Source organism: Enoplosus armatus, chromosome 12, assembly GCF_043641665.1.
Source record: "Enoplosus armatus isolate fEnoArm2 chromosome 12, fEnoArm2.hap1, whole genome shotgun sequence".
NCBI classification, from domain to species: domain Eukaryota; kingdom Metazoa; phylum Chordata; class Actinopteri; order Centrarchiformes; family Enoplosidae; genus Enoplosus; species Enoplosus armatus.
In genome coordinates, this window is record NC_092191.1 from 23,445,086 (window position 1) to 23,462,585 (window position 17,500).

The following is a 17,500-nucleotide window of genomic DNA, read 5'->3' on the forward strand; positions in this document are numbered from 1 at the left end:
GTGGTTCAAATGTTCATTTTTCTGATAAGTTTGGTTTTAATTAGTTATCTGATGCTATAAAAAAAAAGGGGTGAAACGTCATGATTGCCAGCTGAGATTGACTGGAGTGCGCTCGCGATTGGGTCGGGCGGGACCTCGATACCGCGCCCCCCCCCCCAATCACCAATTGACCAGAGTCAATCAGACTCTGGCTCCAAATGACGTCACCAGCGCAACGTGGCATCAGCCGCAGCCGTTTGGCTTCGTTTTTGGACAGGGGGAGGAAGTGGAGACGCGTAGTCCATCTTTATGTACGGTCTGCACAGGATGCATTCAGGCACACACAAGCCCAACACACACAAACTACAGTTCCATGTGTAAAATGGAAGAAAGAAAAAAAGACTTGAAACGCAAGTAAAATGTGAGTTGTTATGCAGCTGTCTACAGTGTATTGTGTTCACTACTATCCTAATCAAAACAAGAGTGTATAGACAAGCTGTTCGTTTGCGACATGTTGACAGCTGCTGGTCATAATTCTGGTTTATAGAGGAGACAGACTGATAGTTCTGGATGGGAACACATTCAATATTATCTGGAATATGTCTAGTATCTTTACATATTGTTTTTGTTTTGTTTTTAACTTGAGAACTTGCATATAGCATTCCTATCATCTCGTTATTCATGCATGTAAAATCACCACGGAAGATCTTCTAATGGTTGTATATAGTTTAAAAAGGACGATACAACCTCACGGTCAAGAGAAGAGAGTCAAGAATGTGTCACAAGGGTCACGGACGAAGGCAAAACATTTATGACGACATAAAGCAGCCATATTTCTTCTCATAGCTCTGATTAACAGCTGCTGGTGAGGGACAAGGCTCGGCTCAGTTTCTTCTTTCTTTCTTACGTTTATTGTCCAATTAAAGCTGTACTGCTTTTACAGTTTGAGAAAGATAAGGGGAGCCAGAGAAGAAATAGTGCTCGGTGTTAGGGATGGGATCCAAAAAGAGCAAAGGGGAAGAGAGAAAAAAGTGCGAAAGAAAGGGTTATGGGTTGTGTCATCGCCCCCAAGAGAACGAACAGATGATGAGGAGTGGTTACAGCAGGCTGCAGTTCATTCGTTCCCTCCCTCCCTCTGTCCTCCATGAACAGCCAATCAAATGATCCTCACTGCCTGATGCTGAGTCACTGCAGATGCCCAGCTTTCCCTCTACCTCTGCGTTCCACTCACACCCATCTCCGTCAGCTCGTCCCACATCCCTGCCTCCTGCCCCGCTGCAAATAAACAGCTAAAAGCTCTCCTCCTTCCCTCGGTTTCTGCCCTGATGACATCATCGGGGAAGGCAGCGGGGAAACGGTAATCAGAATCAGTCCGGAATTAGGGTCCGTTTTGGTTTCAGATTTTAGAGCAAAATACAAGATGTATAACAGTAAGATTTGTGATGGTATTTTGAAATCATTTCTAGAGCCGGAATTCTTTCCAGAGTTAGATGAGAGGATCGATATCAATCTTGTGTCTCCAGTCAATACTTTGTGTAACTATGTGTAATGGCCATTGTTTGCCAACATGGTAGCCACATCGACTTGTTAAGGCCATCATCAGGCTTGTTGTGGACTTCTGTCCCCAAATGGTCAAAAAAAAAAGTACAGAGCTAAAGTCAGAACGTGACGTTAGCCTAGCTTAGCATAAAGAATGGAAGCAGGAGGAAAAGGCTAGCCTGGCTCTGTCCAAAGTTAAAAAAAAAAAAAAAAAAAACACATTAAAACTTATTCATTACCTTATCTCAACATATCTCGCTTGTTTGACCGGCACACAGAAGTCAAAAGGGATTTTACAGAAACGTAAAAACACACCAAATTTGTGGATTTTAGGTGGAGTTACATGCTGGAACTTTATCTTGGCAAAACAACAGCTGGGTGCAGTGACTGTGCACAGCTCCCTGAAGTCTTGTCGTCAACAGTGAGGTTGCCAGGTTGGGCGCCATCGTGCCCGTATGGAGACCAAAACCAAAACCTGTACTCATCGACAACGCTCTGACAACCAGAGATACGGCTGAAGACACTGGACAGAAGTAGGGGGGGGGGGGGGGTATACTGTAGCTACACCATGTTTGTCATTTTTACACTCAAGTTACATTGCATAAATAACTGTCTTTATGCTAAGCTAGGCTAACCACGTCTTGACTCCAGCTTTGTACTTAATACACAGGCATGAGAGATCGGAATTTATTGTAGGGGAGACATGGCCGCTTATTGTTTGCTAAAGAACTAAGATTGCCTGGATTTAAGATATTATTATCCTTTTAAGACCTCCGATTTGTAGATTTCAAAATGTTTTTCAAGATCAGCCGTTGAGGGCCATTTAAGCACATTTTACTTCGTCTGCTAGGCTTTCCATTCAAGCCATTTGTGGCTGAGTTAATACACAACACACCGACATCTCTGAGCCACAGAGCGCTGTGGTTAAATGAGGGGGACATTCACAACTAAAGTGCAGAGAGGCAAAGGCAGCTGGATACGCGAATCAGGCGTCTGTCATTCCAACTGGCAAAAACCCTTGGTCAACCTCCATGTGCAAGTATAAAAATACTACAAAATGCTACAACTAAAGAAGCTAAAGTCACATTGTTGTGATGACAGCACTGGTGTTTTTCCACATTCCTTGGCACTGTTAGAGGTGGACTAGCTTATATTTGACAGCACTACTTGAATCTTCGTCCTGCTCCTGGAGGCCATTTTCATGAAGGACACGGGGCAGAACACCTTTGCAGATGTTTCAGTTGTGATCATTTACAGTACGTCATCATGAACAGGCAGTATTCATATTCGTCCAGCAGTCATTTACAGCAGTTTTGTAATGTACTGGAATCCAATATTAATATATGAATCTCATTGTTAAGAGAAAAAGAAAACACCTGTGTTCAGGTTCAGAATTTACAACACTGCAGTGGGGAAATGGACAAGCCTGATTCATCAATGCCCTCCACATGTCACGAAAACAAATACCGTCTCTGGCCCTACCAACGGCAATAACAACACAAACTGATCTGAAAACGTTTATTGACAAAGTGAAACGCTTGCTGGAACAAAACCAAACCGGCGATAACTGATCACACACACACACACACACACGCATATGGACACGTTCACACAGGCAGACACACAGACATACATAGATAAACATACATACACATTCATTGAGGCTACTCACGCGGACACACACACACTCGTAAAATGATGCACATACATTCCCATGAATTAGGGAACATACACATATGCAGCACACGTAAAATGATTGTAATGTGATGTAACTACTGCAACTAAACACGCTCCCGCAGAGCCCTGGTTCCTCCACCCGGGCACAGCTGTCCTGTCTCTTCTCTCTTGCCTCTTTCTAACAGTGCAGACAGCCACACCCAGGTGACCACATACAGTGTATGTCATACACTGATGGTCCCAAGAGACTTCCACACTTACATTTCAAATGCTCTGCTTGTGAGGACCCTCCACTGGCAAGAGTGCAAGGATAACTGTAGGTATTATTTCTGCGATGAGCGGCCTGTGTGTGCTCCAACAAATACATATATGCAGTATTTTCTATATATACTGTATACAATTAATATTATTGATAAATGCTAAAGGTCCCATATTGTAGAAAGTGAGATTTCCAGGTCTTGTTTGATTATAAAGCAGGTCTAGGTGCTGTATAAATTAAAGCCTGACCGATGCCCATACCGATATTAGGGATATATCAGCCAATATTCTTTATATACACTCCTGAACAAAATCTTAAAACCGGGGGGAAAATTACAAGAATTCACAATTTGCACTGGTGGATCGTAAGCAGGTTGTAAGTAGAGCTTCAAAATGCAAAAAGAAGACACAGGAGCAAGAGACAGAAAATAGAGAGTAGGCAATTTATTGAAAACTGCATTTAAACTCAAACAGGCTGTTCATCAGCTGATGAAGTCCTGTTTCTTCTTTTTTGCATTTTGAAGCTCTACTTACAACCTGCTTACGATCCACCAGTTCAATTCAATTCAATTCAATTTTATTTATATAGTGCCAAATCACAACAAAAGTCATCTCATGACACTTTACAAATAGAGCAGGTCTAGACCGACTCTGCGAAATGCGAATTCTTGTCATTTTCCCCGCGGTCTTAAGATTTTGTTCAGGAGTGTATATCCATAAAGACACAGTTTTTGTAATGATCCCTCAAATGTGGTTAACAACCACTTGTGACAAGGATATGTAACGGAAGCAGGTGGTTTTACAGTTCAACAATAAAATGTACTGTCACAAAAGGACATAAATGAACTAAAACACTAAACTTTAATAACTACAATTAAATATTTAAAAAAAAACACACAAATAGAATATTAAACTGGAATTAACAAAAAGGATGAAATATATATAAAATGCTATCTATATAAATAAAATAAAAATACCAAGGCAACTATGTGGGAAAGCAAGCTCCTGCTAATCCAACAAAGGTAGGTTTATGCAAGAAGCACAGCTTTCCTGCATTGTAAACATCTTCTTAAAAAAAAAAATAAATGATAGAAAAGGCAATATCACTGCAAAGATATCATAATGTGTTGTGTAGGGCAAGCCTATATAAGAGTATGAATGAACAGAACACTTTTGAACACCATCTGTAAAACAATATAAATAAAAAAAAGTGGGAGACATCAGCTGAATTATATATTTGAGCTGGAATCAAACTAGTTTGCATGACATGTTCTATTCTAAATACCTTAATCTTCACTTATGATAAATGTATCTTTCTATTAAGGAATAGTTAAAAAAAAAAAAAGTGAGTGAAGTCACTGGCAAAACGTCTGATGGCCTCTCTGCTAAACCACCTCTACTCTATGAAGCTAATGGACTGAACTCCAATCAGAAAGGGTTTTTTTTTCTTGCTGATCAAAACACGTCATCTTTATCAATATTTCTGTTTCATGTATAACGGTCATTAAGTCATGGCTGACTGCTGCCGACAGAACAGAACTACAACGACAAGTCCTGAACAAGCCCGTTTGTAACATTACCGTCATACTCCTATTAACGTAACGGCAGAATGGGCTAAGATGCTAACACATTAGCTTCCACTCACCTAACGAGGTATTAAAAGTCGCTACGTGTTTAGCTAGCTAGCTAATGTAGCACGAGTATGAGTGACATGGCGGTTTCACGGGAGAGTAAAATATGGGGACGTTGTTCATTTACTTTCCAGCTTTGCACCGTGTTGACAACATGGCGGGAAGTCAGCGCTCAACAGACTCAAAGCGTCACCGCAGCATAAAGGGAGGGGGATGCTCTGATGCTAATCTTTCTATATGTTACCGACTGTACTGATATCATGTACGTTACTACAGCTGGCTAGCTACCTCGCTAGCATAGCCAACAGTGTGATTAGCATGGGTGCCATGCCGGTTGTCAGGGACAGGGTTATATCATACTGAAAAGGGAAAATGATGGGCTCGTTATTGTCGTCTAACTTTACAGCAGCTCACCGTAAAGCCCGCGCTTGACTCCGGACCTCCGTCTGCTCAGCTGTGATGCGCTGCAGACGGTGCTGAGAGTATTGTAAACAATGGAGTCGGAGCGCGCTCTGCTGGACAAACTCTGTCATGACACCACTTCTGAATTATCGCGAGACTCTTTTTTTGCATTATGTTCTGTAAAAAAAAAAGTTTAATACCGGCGGAAATCAGACAACCTATACGCCGATTCCGATATATCTGTGATAGACAAAAATAGGCCGATTTAATCGCCCGAGAAATGCACACGCCACGCCACCAGCAGGTCATCTGATCCAGGCACAGCACATACACATCCACCCGCTCAGTCTGTCTGAGTTATTGCAGCGCTCTGCTCAGGAACTACTCTTCAAGTGTTCGGAGGTTGTTCAGTTTGTCTCAAACAGCTTGTTTCAGTCGGGGGGGGGGGGACTGAGGGGCAGCAGAGAGGGCCAGGACAAGATACATAAGGACTTTTTTCCCAACTGTGAATCATGCAAAGCTGCTCTAGTGGAGTCCCAGAATAAAAATATAGAGCTGAAACGAGCATCACATGGGAGCTTTAAGTACACCCTGCAAGCTAACCCAGACGGTCAGGGGTTGTAGTTCGAACCTGACCTCTACATTCACAGAATCAGAATCAGAAATACTTTATTGATCCCCGGGGGAAAATTGTACAAAGAACATGTTCTTTGAATACTTGCGTGCATAAAAATTAAAATGTCACACTACCTGCTGATTGTTATTCAGAGCCATTTATTACTTTTTAACCCTAATTATACCGAAGATGAACCACTTCATATGGAGTGCCGCGAAGTCTTTATGCGTTACCACTGGGAGTCATCATCTGCAAGCACAGTATTGATTTTCATTGGTATGCAGATGGCACCCAACTCACCCAACGCTGCTAACCCTGATGACTTGACCATTTATGAGATGCCAGTTTGATGGAAGGGGAGGATTAAAGGGGGGGGGGGGGGGGCTTTAATCCGTTCAAACCTGCATCTGACACAACATTTCCTTATGTCAGAACAAAACAGAAATCCTAGTTATTGGTCTAAACTACACACACGCTGCACTACATCTGGGTGTCGGCATGGACATTGATCTGACATAACTAGATAACTTGAGAGCACTTTAACGGGATCAAGTGAGTAATCACATCATTCCTGTTCTTAGCACCACAAAGGACCCTGCAAGATGGATTTATATATTTGTTATATCACACCCTTCACCCATCACTTTGTTTAAAATGTTCAAGATGTGTTTGAGTCCTGAGGTAAACTGCAGTATTGGTGGAGGGTTCATCACTCTCAGTTGTCCTTCCTCCTCTTCTGTGTCTCTTTGTGTCTCTATATTGATGACTCTCTGACTCACTCCCTATGTCCTCTACCACAGTCTGTAGGTCACCGTATGTGTGTGTGTGTGTGTGTGTGTGTGTGTATGGCAGTCAGCCTACCTTATATGCGGCCTCCCTCATGAACTGCTTTGCAGGCATTTTCCAGATGGCAGGAACAGTGATCACCCATCTCACATCGTTGTTGTCGAACTCGCCGCCTGTCTGATCACTCAGCTCCTGCAGAAAGTCAAACGCAACCCTCAACAGGTCAGACAGCTCACGGGCAGGTGTTAGTGTGACACTGTGGGCTCAGGCCAATAGGCTGTATATAAAGATGGCCGACGTGTCTCCACTTCCTCCCACTGTACAAAAATGCAGCCGAAATATCCCGGATACGACCCGCTGCCATCTTGCGATGGTGATGTCATTTGGAGCCAGAGTCTGCTCAGAGGTGATCAGTGGAGCCACGGCGTCGAGGTCCCGCCCATACACCCGCCCGACCAATCAGTCACAGCTGTCAATTATGACGTTACACCCCGTTTCTATAGCATCAAATAACTAATTAAAACCAAACTTATCAGAAAAACGAACACTTGAACAAACATCAGCCTGATAAGAACTTTGATTTTTTTAGTTTGGCCTGTGTCCCATCCGCTAATGGAGGGGGCGGGGCTTATGACACGGGGGGGGGGGGGGGGGGTCTATCTTTATGTGCAGTTTATGGGGCAAAATGTTTGGAAATTCATAAACAAGGAATTGATGGGTTACATTACCTTTAGTGCTTGCTCCTTAAAGAAGGCCAGCGCATATGCAAAGATATCCAGAGCTTTCACTCGCTTCCCATTGGCCGCTTGGAGGTCCGTGTCGATGGACAGATTCTGATTGAGGGGAGAGGGCAGCCAAGTTAGAGCTGAACGAAGGACATGAAATCAAAACACTGTAAAAGAAAGAGTACGTGGACTAACTCCTCATGTGAAATTGCAATTACGTTTCCAGCTATCTTCTGTGCGGGTCTGAGCTGCTGCTGATTTGCATACTTACTTGCGCCCTATTACAGGGCCTAAAGATGATGACATTGATCAGTCGGTTGGTCATCGATTAAATCATTGATCCGACACTTTAGTCAAAACAGTGTAGCTCAACAGCCAGCAGCCAGACTGCCATAAAATATTCATTGTCACCAGAGGGTGATTCCTAATGGTTTTGATGACCCAGTGACCTTTCCTCTAGCACTAACAGCTGGACACTGTAGTTTGTAACAAATGTTACGGGAGGAATTAGTGCATTTATTGGGGACTATCTTAAGCTGTGGATGAATCTACATTAGGTGCTCTGGTGAGTATTTGGGGTCAGCAGGACGATGTATGCTGAGATTGTGTCCAAATAAACTACAGTGTGTGTGTGTGTGTTCATGGTAATGACGGAACACGGGAGGAATAAGACATATCAGACTTTAGACAGCCTTAACCTTTGAGTGTCGACTTTGCTCGCGAGACATTTCATAATGCAATTGTCAAGAGATTTGCTGAGAACTTTTATGCTCCCAGGAATACAATACAATTAACCTGTAACGTTTCCACTTGCTTTAAATAAATAAATTAAGAATTATGTCCAGTAGTTGATTCTTTCCAACATATACAGTGCTTAACAAATTTATTAGACCACCTGTCATGAAAATGAGAAAACACAAATATTTTAGAAATCTGTCAAAAACTTGTTTCAAACTAAAAATTGTATTGTTATTTATTAGGCAAATAACAAACTGGAACAACTAAATAGTCCTTATTCACATATATTAACCAAAAATCTTAATATTTTGTACGACCTCCTTTGGCCCTGATAACAGCTTGCATTCTTTGCAACCACAAAACAAATGTTTCTGTTCAGGAATGCAAGTAAATAACTGTCATTTGGCATCTTGATCAAAAAATAATAATGTGCTTTACTGTTTTTTTCTGCTTCTTTGTAAAACAGTACATTTGAGAATTCATGGATAACAACAATAATTCTATTTTAGCATTAAAGAGATCATTTTGATTAAAGAGCTTGGCTTGCACATACTGGTGGATTAACCATTACAGAGACATCAAATATTTTGGTCATCAGCAATACTGTTCATTTAGGGCAGCGGGGGCAAACACCTTACACTGGGTGGGGGTCTAATACATTTGTTAAGCACTGTATGTATTCATATTTTGGGCTGTGATGAACTCGGCAGCATCTAGCTATCTGGATGGTGGGGTTTTTAGATTGATAGTCGTCCACTTAAATACTGAATACTCCATGAAGTTTATATTTGTCAGGGTTGGATGAAAATGGTGACTGGGCCAGCTCTGAGTTTCGATAAAAGACCAGTGCAAACAGGCAAACATGGTGATCTAGTATTGCTAACATGTGTCTGACTTCAACACCACAGCAGACACGGAGGCACGCTGCTGATGGTTAACAGCGTTGCCCAGATCATGTCCTGCAGAGAATTACGGGCAGAGAGGGACCCCTGGGCCGACAGCCGCCGGCAGAAATAATCAGAAGAAGTCAACAGCGGGCTGCAGAGTCAGCTCAGGCTCGCCAAACCGCAACGCAGTGCACAGCATCGGCCAAGGTGAGACACTGGGTGGATGCCGGTGTCTACGGTGTGTTTGTATCCTTACTGCAGTGGTGTGAAGCTTCATTTTGAATTTTTCCAGGTAGAGCCAGTGTTTGGACTCGCTGGGGTCCAGGTCATGGTAGAAGTCACGCGCTGCGTAGCCAAAACTGTGGAACTTCCTGTCTGGAGTCAGCAGGATTGTGGTTGGAGTCTTCTGATTGGACACGCCAGGGTCCCCGCCTTCCCAACGCCTGGGAGGAGACAAGTCAAGTCAAGTTTTTGAACCGCTGAAGCTGGATGATAATTTCCCGGGAGAAACCTCATTTCGGTTCATACGTAAAATAACACAGTTAACTTGTAAACACTTCTGTGGAGGTTCAATTCAGCCAGAAAAGGCATGTGACCTTATCTTCTAGGCTAATTGAGCTAGCACAGTATTTCTGGACAAATGGAGGTCAGCTATTATTAGTGTTATCTCTGTTCCTTGGGAGAAGCGTATGGTGGGATTATGGAGGCCATCTCACTAAGAGCACCTGATAAGAAGAGGAACTAATTTGGGGGATCTAATTTGGATGGACAGCTTTCAGCTGCTAACTAAGTCATCACTGCTAACTATACTCTTCTTTGATTTATTCCCAATGAGTGTAAGGACACACATGGGTCGCAACACTATGAATGCCATCAGTGCAGCTCTGGAGGAGCAATGCCAGGAATGTGAAGAATCACACATGAGCTGGTCAACTAAAACACCTGTTGGCCTGTGATGGGATGGAAAGCTGTTAACCCCTGTGGTGCCTGGCACCGAGGGCAGCAGAGCTGACCTGAGGGGTCATGGGACTCTCGGGGTCGGAGTCCCAACTCTGTCAGCTCATTATTCTAATTTCACTGCAATTTAACATACTAGAAGTTCTCCAAAAGTGACTCAAACGAAAGACTAATAGAAACCTAGGATACACTCTGTACCCACCTCTTCAATACAAGTTAAATCTACAATCTTTTCCTATGGGTCCACCTTACCAAACTGAGTTTTCTGTGCTGTGACTTGCATGTGAAAAACAGGTGTAACCTCTTCCAACTTTGGCAGAAAAGAATGCGTTCACCATTGCTCACAGGTTTTCAGGGCCTATTAAGAACACATCTGTTCATGACATTCCAAAAAAAAATAAAATAAATAAGGACGTAAGCACGTCGATGTGTTTTTTAAATCATTAGAATGACTCCAGGATCATTTTGTTCGGCATATATGTGAGACACGTATTTCTTGTATTTTTCAGTGTTCAAAGCAGGTGGGCAAAGGAACATTGTGTTGTGTGCAGCTCCAGCCCACCCCCACACTTTCTTGTTTGTGTCTGCATTGCAGTGCTGGCCTACCTCATGGTGTGAATGCACTCGGGCTCCTTGGTGAAGGCGTAAGCGTAACCGCTGGATGTGGTGCCAAAGTCAATGGCGACCACCACCACAAAGGACGGCCCCGACGGTACCTGCTCTGTGTCGTTCTGCTGCACAGAGGACACACAGTTTCGACGGGGTTAGGACGCGGATTGACATGTCAGGAGACTCGCGGGCCATTTAAGCTGTACAACAGCAACAGTTCAAAAGGAATGGATCCAGATCAGTGACTATCTATAATTTAAACATAGTAAACCAGCATCATCACTTAACACAGACACAAACACACACAGCGGCACTAAAATAATAGTTAAAACTCATTCTTGCATGCCTGGGTACCTGGTAATGAATCATTATTAACTGGACAGGAGGAGAACTATTTCCTTAAAATATAGTATATACTATAATAATAGTTGCTGGTTCCTCCTGCATGTTGTGGACTTGTGTCATGTCACTGGTCCTTCGGCTGTGCTCCTCTGCCGTTGTTACGTAAGATACGAGCGAGGAAGAAGAGCTAATGAATAGCTGGTGGAATGCGGGAAGGGCCGACAGTCCAGACACTGTTCCGTTTACACAAGTATGGAAGGAAAGCTGCTGCTGCATAGGTAAAATATACTGCAATTCTCCAAAGACAGGTGTTACAGTATAGTCATTCAGTATAATGTTTTGTCAAAAGATTTACAGCAGCGACCGATGAGTTCATGTCGCATGTGTCGTGCGCGAGAGAATCGAGTCACCTGAGTGTGTGAAGGAGACAGCGGCGTGATTCCGGGGTCACCCATGCTCTTCGCTGGAGAGGGATTAGCCATCGCATCTGTAGGGAGAGGACAAAGATATTCACGTCACAATTACGCACTGTACCTTTTAATTATGTACTCATTCATTTATTGAAAAAGTCCAATTTACGTGTTCGCAAAATCAGATTTTTGGATTTTGAATGGAGAGCTCCACCAACTGGAGTTTCTGACAGCTGAGAACCGAATCATCTGTCAAACAGGGTGTCAACACAAATGCCATGATGAGGAGCTCAAAAAGAGAGGAATATGAGCTTATAATCAATAATGCAGGAGGTAAAGCTGGTCGTCCACACGTCAAAGTGTCCTTGAGCAAGACAGTGAACCCCAAGCTGCTCCTGGGGACACTTATTGTCATAGTTTGCTTCATATGTGGGTTCAGTTCAGTCATTTAGGTTTTAATGTTTTCCAGTGCCCTAGCCTGAGGGCTCCTGCTCGGCCTCTGCCCGGCCTCCAGGCCGTCCGCCTGAGGTTTCCTGCGTGGCCCTGCCCTGCCCTGCCTGAGGTCCTCTGTGCCTTCCCTGTCCTTCAGTTCCCAGGCCACTTGCCCCTGAATCCCTCCTCCGGACCGCCACCACCCACACAGTTTGGTGTTCCTGTTGGGACGTCTGGTATCCGCCCCTTGAGTGTGTGGGGGGGGGGGGGGGGGGTCCGTCATACATTGCTTCATATGTGGGTTTAGTTCAGTCATTTAGGCGTTCATGTTTCCTGTTTTATTTGAATTCAAATGCCATTATTTCCAGCTTACCAGAGACAATCCAGTTTAAGCAGTAACTGAAATCAGCTCCAGACTTTGAGCACAACGGTACAAACACACTTGACGAAAATGCCAATGAAACAGAGCAGAACAAGTTGCTATCTAGGCTGATGGGTCAGGTGGCTAAAATCTTCTTGGTTTGACCCCTTTTTTTTCTTCTAATGAGCCATGACAATCAAACGATGGTAACTGAGAGGGCTCAGGAGGGCGGCATGGTGGCGCATTGGTTAGCACTGTCACACAAGAGGTGCCCCCGTCACGTCAAAGTGTCCTCGAGCAAGACGCTGAACCCTAAGTTGCTCCCGATGGAGAACCAGCACCTTGCATGGCAGCTCGGTCGCCATCGGTGTGTGCGAATGGGTGAGTGAGACTCAGGTTGAAAAGCGCTACATAAGTGAGATCATTTCCCCTTTAGAAACTAAAGTGAGGAACCGCTGTGAGGTCGCTGCCAGCACAACCAAAGTGGCCCAGAACCAGGGACTGAACACAAAATGACTCCGGAGGCTCTGTCGGGCTGCTGACCCTGAACTCGGAAAAGTCTCTCGAAGTGCAGAGACGGCTCCTTTCCTGGTGCGGATGACAACATCTACTCCACTTGAGCAGCAGAAAGCGTCTGTTGCACCTGTCTTTAAAACACAATGACATTTCAATTGAATTGGAGATTGTCTCCCCATTTGGTACCATCATTTTCATTAGTCTGCCTTAATAGCCTTCACTGAAAGTGTTCTTTGAACGCACACGATAATAACACCCCCTCGACGTATTGTAAGTGTCTGGCAGAATTGTCTCACGACGGGACATCATGTTATCCATCCTGTTTTTCCGCCTCACTCACCCTTTTCTCTTGTCCACCCCTACAGAGTGGATGAGTGGTCTGAAGACCCATAATACACTTTGCCAGGCAATTACGGTGCAGAATTACAGACCACCTGTGGCTAGGCTCCATCTAGCCACCATCCAGCCCTGTCTTTCTGCGACCCCGGCAGCCCACTCCCCAAAAAATCACCTTTACAACCTTTTTTTTTTTTTTTTTTTTTTTATCGCGATTAGAGAAATAAATTGATTGCTCCTCTTGCAGTAAATAATATGTCAAGTGCTGTATTACTGAGGTTTGGCTCAGCCGTTCTTTGTTGTTGTGCTGGCTCAGTTTGTTTGCCTCCATCTAATAAGAAATTTCATTACTGAGTTTCTTAAACAGGCAGCTGCGTTCTGTGAATGCCAACTGTTTCTCGACAACTTTGACTTACTCAATCCTACTTTCAACTCAGCACAAAACGGGGGGACTGTCCCTCATATAGGTGTCCACCTCTGTCTCTGGGTCATTCGTCTGGACCAAAGCAGTGGACCAACTGTCCGACTGACACTGGCAACCCCCGAATGACCTCAAGTATATCTTTGCTAATCTTTGCATTTCTCTACCGCAAGTTGTTGTAACTTATCAAACAAAACCGACGCGGGATCTCACTGGCTAAACGTGTCGGCTTCCGAACTTCCCATCGCAGAAGCAGGAGCTCACGATTGCAAAATGAAGACGAAGGAGAGGCTACGTAATGGTGCCATGCATGGCCTCTGACATGTTATGGCCCTTACCATAGGCTCTATCTCTTTTAAAACACTTTGTACAGTATCCTGGTGGTAGTGTTCCGAGATGCTTCACCATGTAACGACATCCTTTGTTCAGCTGTCTTTTTTCTCAGTCTCTTTCTCTGCCAAATTTTGCTTCTCAGGTAGAAATAATAATCAAAGTAATTCATGACTTTTATGAAATCGTTTACAGCCCCGGCACTTAACAAAAGGACTTTTGGTTTAAACAGCATTGACAGGATAGATGAGGGCAGGGTCCTGGCGGGGGCCGCAGAGCACCCATGCTCCACACAGTGGAGAAGGATGAGTCCAAATTCAACGGGACATTTTGTACTCCTTTTTGAAAAAGCCTGCTGAGCCCATGTTGACATTGCAGCACTGACACTGTGCGGCTGAAAAGGCACGTCAAGACTCTTATTTAATCTTCTCCTGTTGTGACTTCCTGTTGGCCTCGCATTCCACCTGTTCTCCGATCGACTTGTTACTCAGAGGCCTGAGCCACGGGAGCATATAGTCTCTGTACAACTGAAAACAGGCTCTTTTATTGAGGGGAGGGAAAAAGACAGACGCTCCCCCTTGTCGGGAGCGGTTCAACAAAAGGTGGCCTCATACGAGCAACATTTCTGTTACCAGATCTATAACAGTCCGGTAAAAAGCAGTGTACATTTTAGACCTGATAATAGAAAGCTATGTCAATCCTAATTTCCAAAGACAATACAGCAGGGGGGGGGGGGCAGCTTTGTCGGGAGTATATACGGCCACTCAAGCCGCACCGCCAGAATGTGAATGGTCTTCGATAAGACAGCACAGCGAGTTAAAAGAGGTTGTTTAGCATTACGACATACAGGAGGTACGCTGGTTCGCACAAACTCATTTTAAAGCTCACTGGGGCTCGCATGACCAACCCCCCCGAAATCACGCGACCGCCTTGAGTTGTCCGATGCCGCCCGCGCGTCTTTTCCCATCCATCCCATGTGATGTAAACAAAGCACGGGGGGGGGGGGGGGGGGGGGTGAACACAGCCAAAACTTTTAAAAAGAAGACTTTATCTTCAGTTTAGTGGAAGTCATGTTTCGGGTTTGAGGAAGGAGGCCTGTTGTCCCCCTGCTGTGAACGGAACAGCTGACCACGATTTAGCACGACTAAGGTGGGCTATACCGGGCCCGTGGTGTTTTTTAAGCCAACACACTGGGGGGCAACATGCAACACATGTCCCCGTCTGGACTTTCTGGCGGACTAGAGGGCCGTAACCGTGAGTGGCAGTCTGACGTGAATGCTTTTATCGCCAGCAGAAGAAGCTGGATCTTTTCCACTTCAGTCAAGCGTGACAACGTTTTTTTTTGTTTGTTCGTTTTTGTTTGTTTTTTTACAATATCTTGCAAAAAAAATGCTTACGTTTCAACTCAGGATCACCAATTGAAAATGCACAAGAAAACAGGTGGATGGAAACATACCTTACGTTTACATGTCGGCCAATTAGGATTTGTATCAATTACTTTGTCCGCATATATAATTCATATTTGTGGATGAGCTGTCCGCTGTATCCAATGGCTTTTTACATCTTGACTGTTCACCATGCAAATGTAAACCCCGTCCAAAAGGACATTCTACAAGTTGACCTCAATCAATTTGGCCCCCCAAAGGCCTGACAGCCGTGCGTGCAGCTATGCTATAATTATCAACAGGCAAACTCGGCTAAGTCGTCTAAATATTTAAAACGTAACATTGTTCATGAACTCGTCAGCAGAAACACAGAGAGAATCTTGGGAGATCCTGATGTACAATAGCAGCCTGTTTCAGCAGACAGTGGCGTCGAAGACCGATGAAACGCAGAGACGAGACACAAAGTGAGGCGCCGACTGTTACCTACAATGGCAGGAGATGGAGCCTCATTAAATTCACTGCAGCAAACTGAGAGGCGCAAACACAAAAACATAGGCTATCAAAGAGCCACATTCATAAGGGGCGACGGCAAAATGAATTTGGGGAGAGAATGTGCTATTCATTCATGCCATACAGAGAGAGCCCCCCGACACACACACACACACACTGCATCCACTTGGCTATCAGCCCAGACACACAGTGCTCTGAGAAAACAGCCTGACAACAGCTGCAGCCACTATACACACACACATACAAATCCACACACACACACACACTGTGTCACATCTAAAGCACACACAGATCCGGACAAACACTCTAATACACAATGATGGGTTTCTGAATGAAGCACGAATGCCAACACATTTTTTTGGGAATGAAGCTAGCTTTCTCAATACCTTTTTTTTTTTATATATGATCATTTCTACACCAAACATTCTTTCTTGTTGTCACGGCGGATGAAACCTGGTACGGTGCCATAACTAATGAAATTGTTTCAGGTACGTTTTTATAAAATATTCATCATATCAGAGGTGGATGACACTCACATCATCAGTCTAATTCTACAATGGACCCCGTCTCGCCACAGCTCGTGGAATGCGTGTGACGCTGCGCAGCTCCTCTGCGGCATGGTGTTTTTAAACAGATCCAAAGCAGATCTCGTTCTCACCCTCTGTCAGGTGGAATATACATTAGTCTGGCTGCAGGGGTGAGTGGTCATAAAGTGGAATGTCGCACTGCACGATTTTCAGCAGACCTCCAAAACTAAGGCCTGCCAGTATGTATGTTAAATACATATTCATTTATAAACTAAAGTTTGAGGCTCTATGATCCTAACTGTCAGATACAGTAATCATTACAGACGTGTAAAGATGCAAGCATTGCTATTCTCTACACACACATTGTTATTGTATGTATTTTACTTTGTAAACTATATTGTAAATGTGTGTATATATTTTTGTGCATACTCTTATTTCTAAATTTATGCTACTTTTCTATTCTTGAATGGGAGCACCGCTACTATACTGCACTTTGTAATCTGGAGTGGTGTTCTATGCTTGGCCCTTGCAAGAATTACATAATATTGCACAGTCACAGTTTCACTGGCTATTTTCTCACCGTGGAAGGCAACCCACGTTAGACAACGAATCAATGTTTTGAAGCCTGGACTTGAGTTTGCTACTCATGGCCATCATGGTAGTTACTAGAGCCTGGTTGGAGCTCGGATGGGACAAGCAACCGGCAAACAAGAGCGGTTGAGACACCTGTGCATCCTCTCCATCCATACATCCATTTTCTGCCGCTTATTCCGGGTCTGAGACACAGCGGCGGCAGGTTAAGCAAAGCAGCTTAGATGCCCTTCTCCACATGTCCTCCAACTCCTTCGGGGAAACCCAGAGCCTACTCATTCCAACCAGTGTATCTCGGGTCCGTCCCGGTGTCTCCTTGCCCAGAGTGACTCCCCGGGTGGGCATCTAGGAGGATCAGACCACCTCAACTGGTTGCTCTTGACAGGAAGAGAGTAAAAGCTCTACTCTGCGCTCTCTCTTCTCTATTCTCGCAGTTGCTATTGACATTTACTAGTTTATGTTACTGGGAGCCTAAAATTGACTTTAAAGAGAGAGCATTTAGTGGACATTAGCATTACTATGTCATTGGGAATGG

The 17,500-nt window shown here is 44.2% G+C and overlaps 1 protein-coding gene across 1 annotated transcript in view; it reads right to left on the reverse strand.

The window, feature by feature from the left end:
• Positions 1-17,500, reverse strand: part of hspa12a (heat shock protein 12A) — a 41,197-nt gene that overhangs the window by 15,194 nt on the left and 8,503 nt on the right. Inside the window, exons 2-6 of the mRNA XM_070915937.1 lie at positions 11,557-11,633; positions 10,802-10,929; positions 9,495-9,681; positions 7,617-7,721; positions 6,964-7,080 (exon numbers count right to left, since the gene is read on the reverse strand). Coding sequence (XP_070772038.1) covers positions 6,964-7,080; positions 7,617-7,721; positions 9,495-9,681; positions 10,802-10,929; positions 11,557-11,633 — 614 coding nt within the window. The remainder of the gene's footprint in view (positions 1-6,963; positions 7,081-7,616; positions 7,722-9,494; positions 9,682-10,801; positions 10,930-11,556; positions 11,634-17,500) is intronic.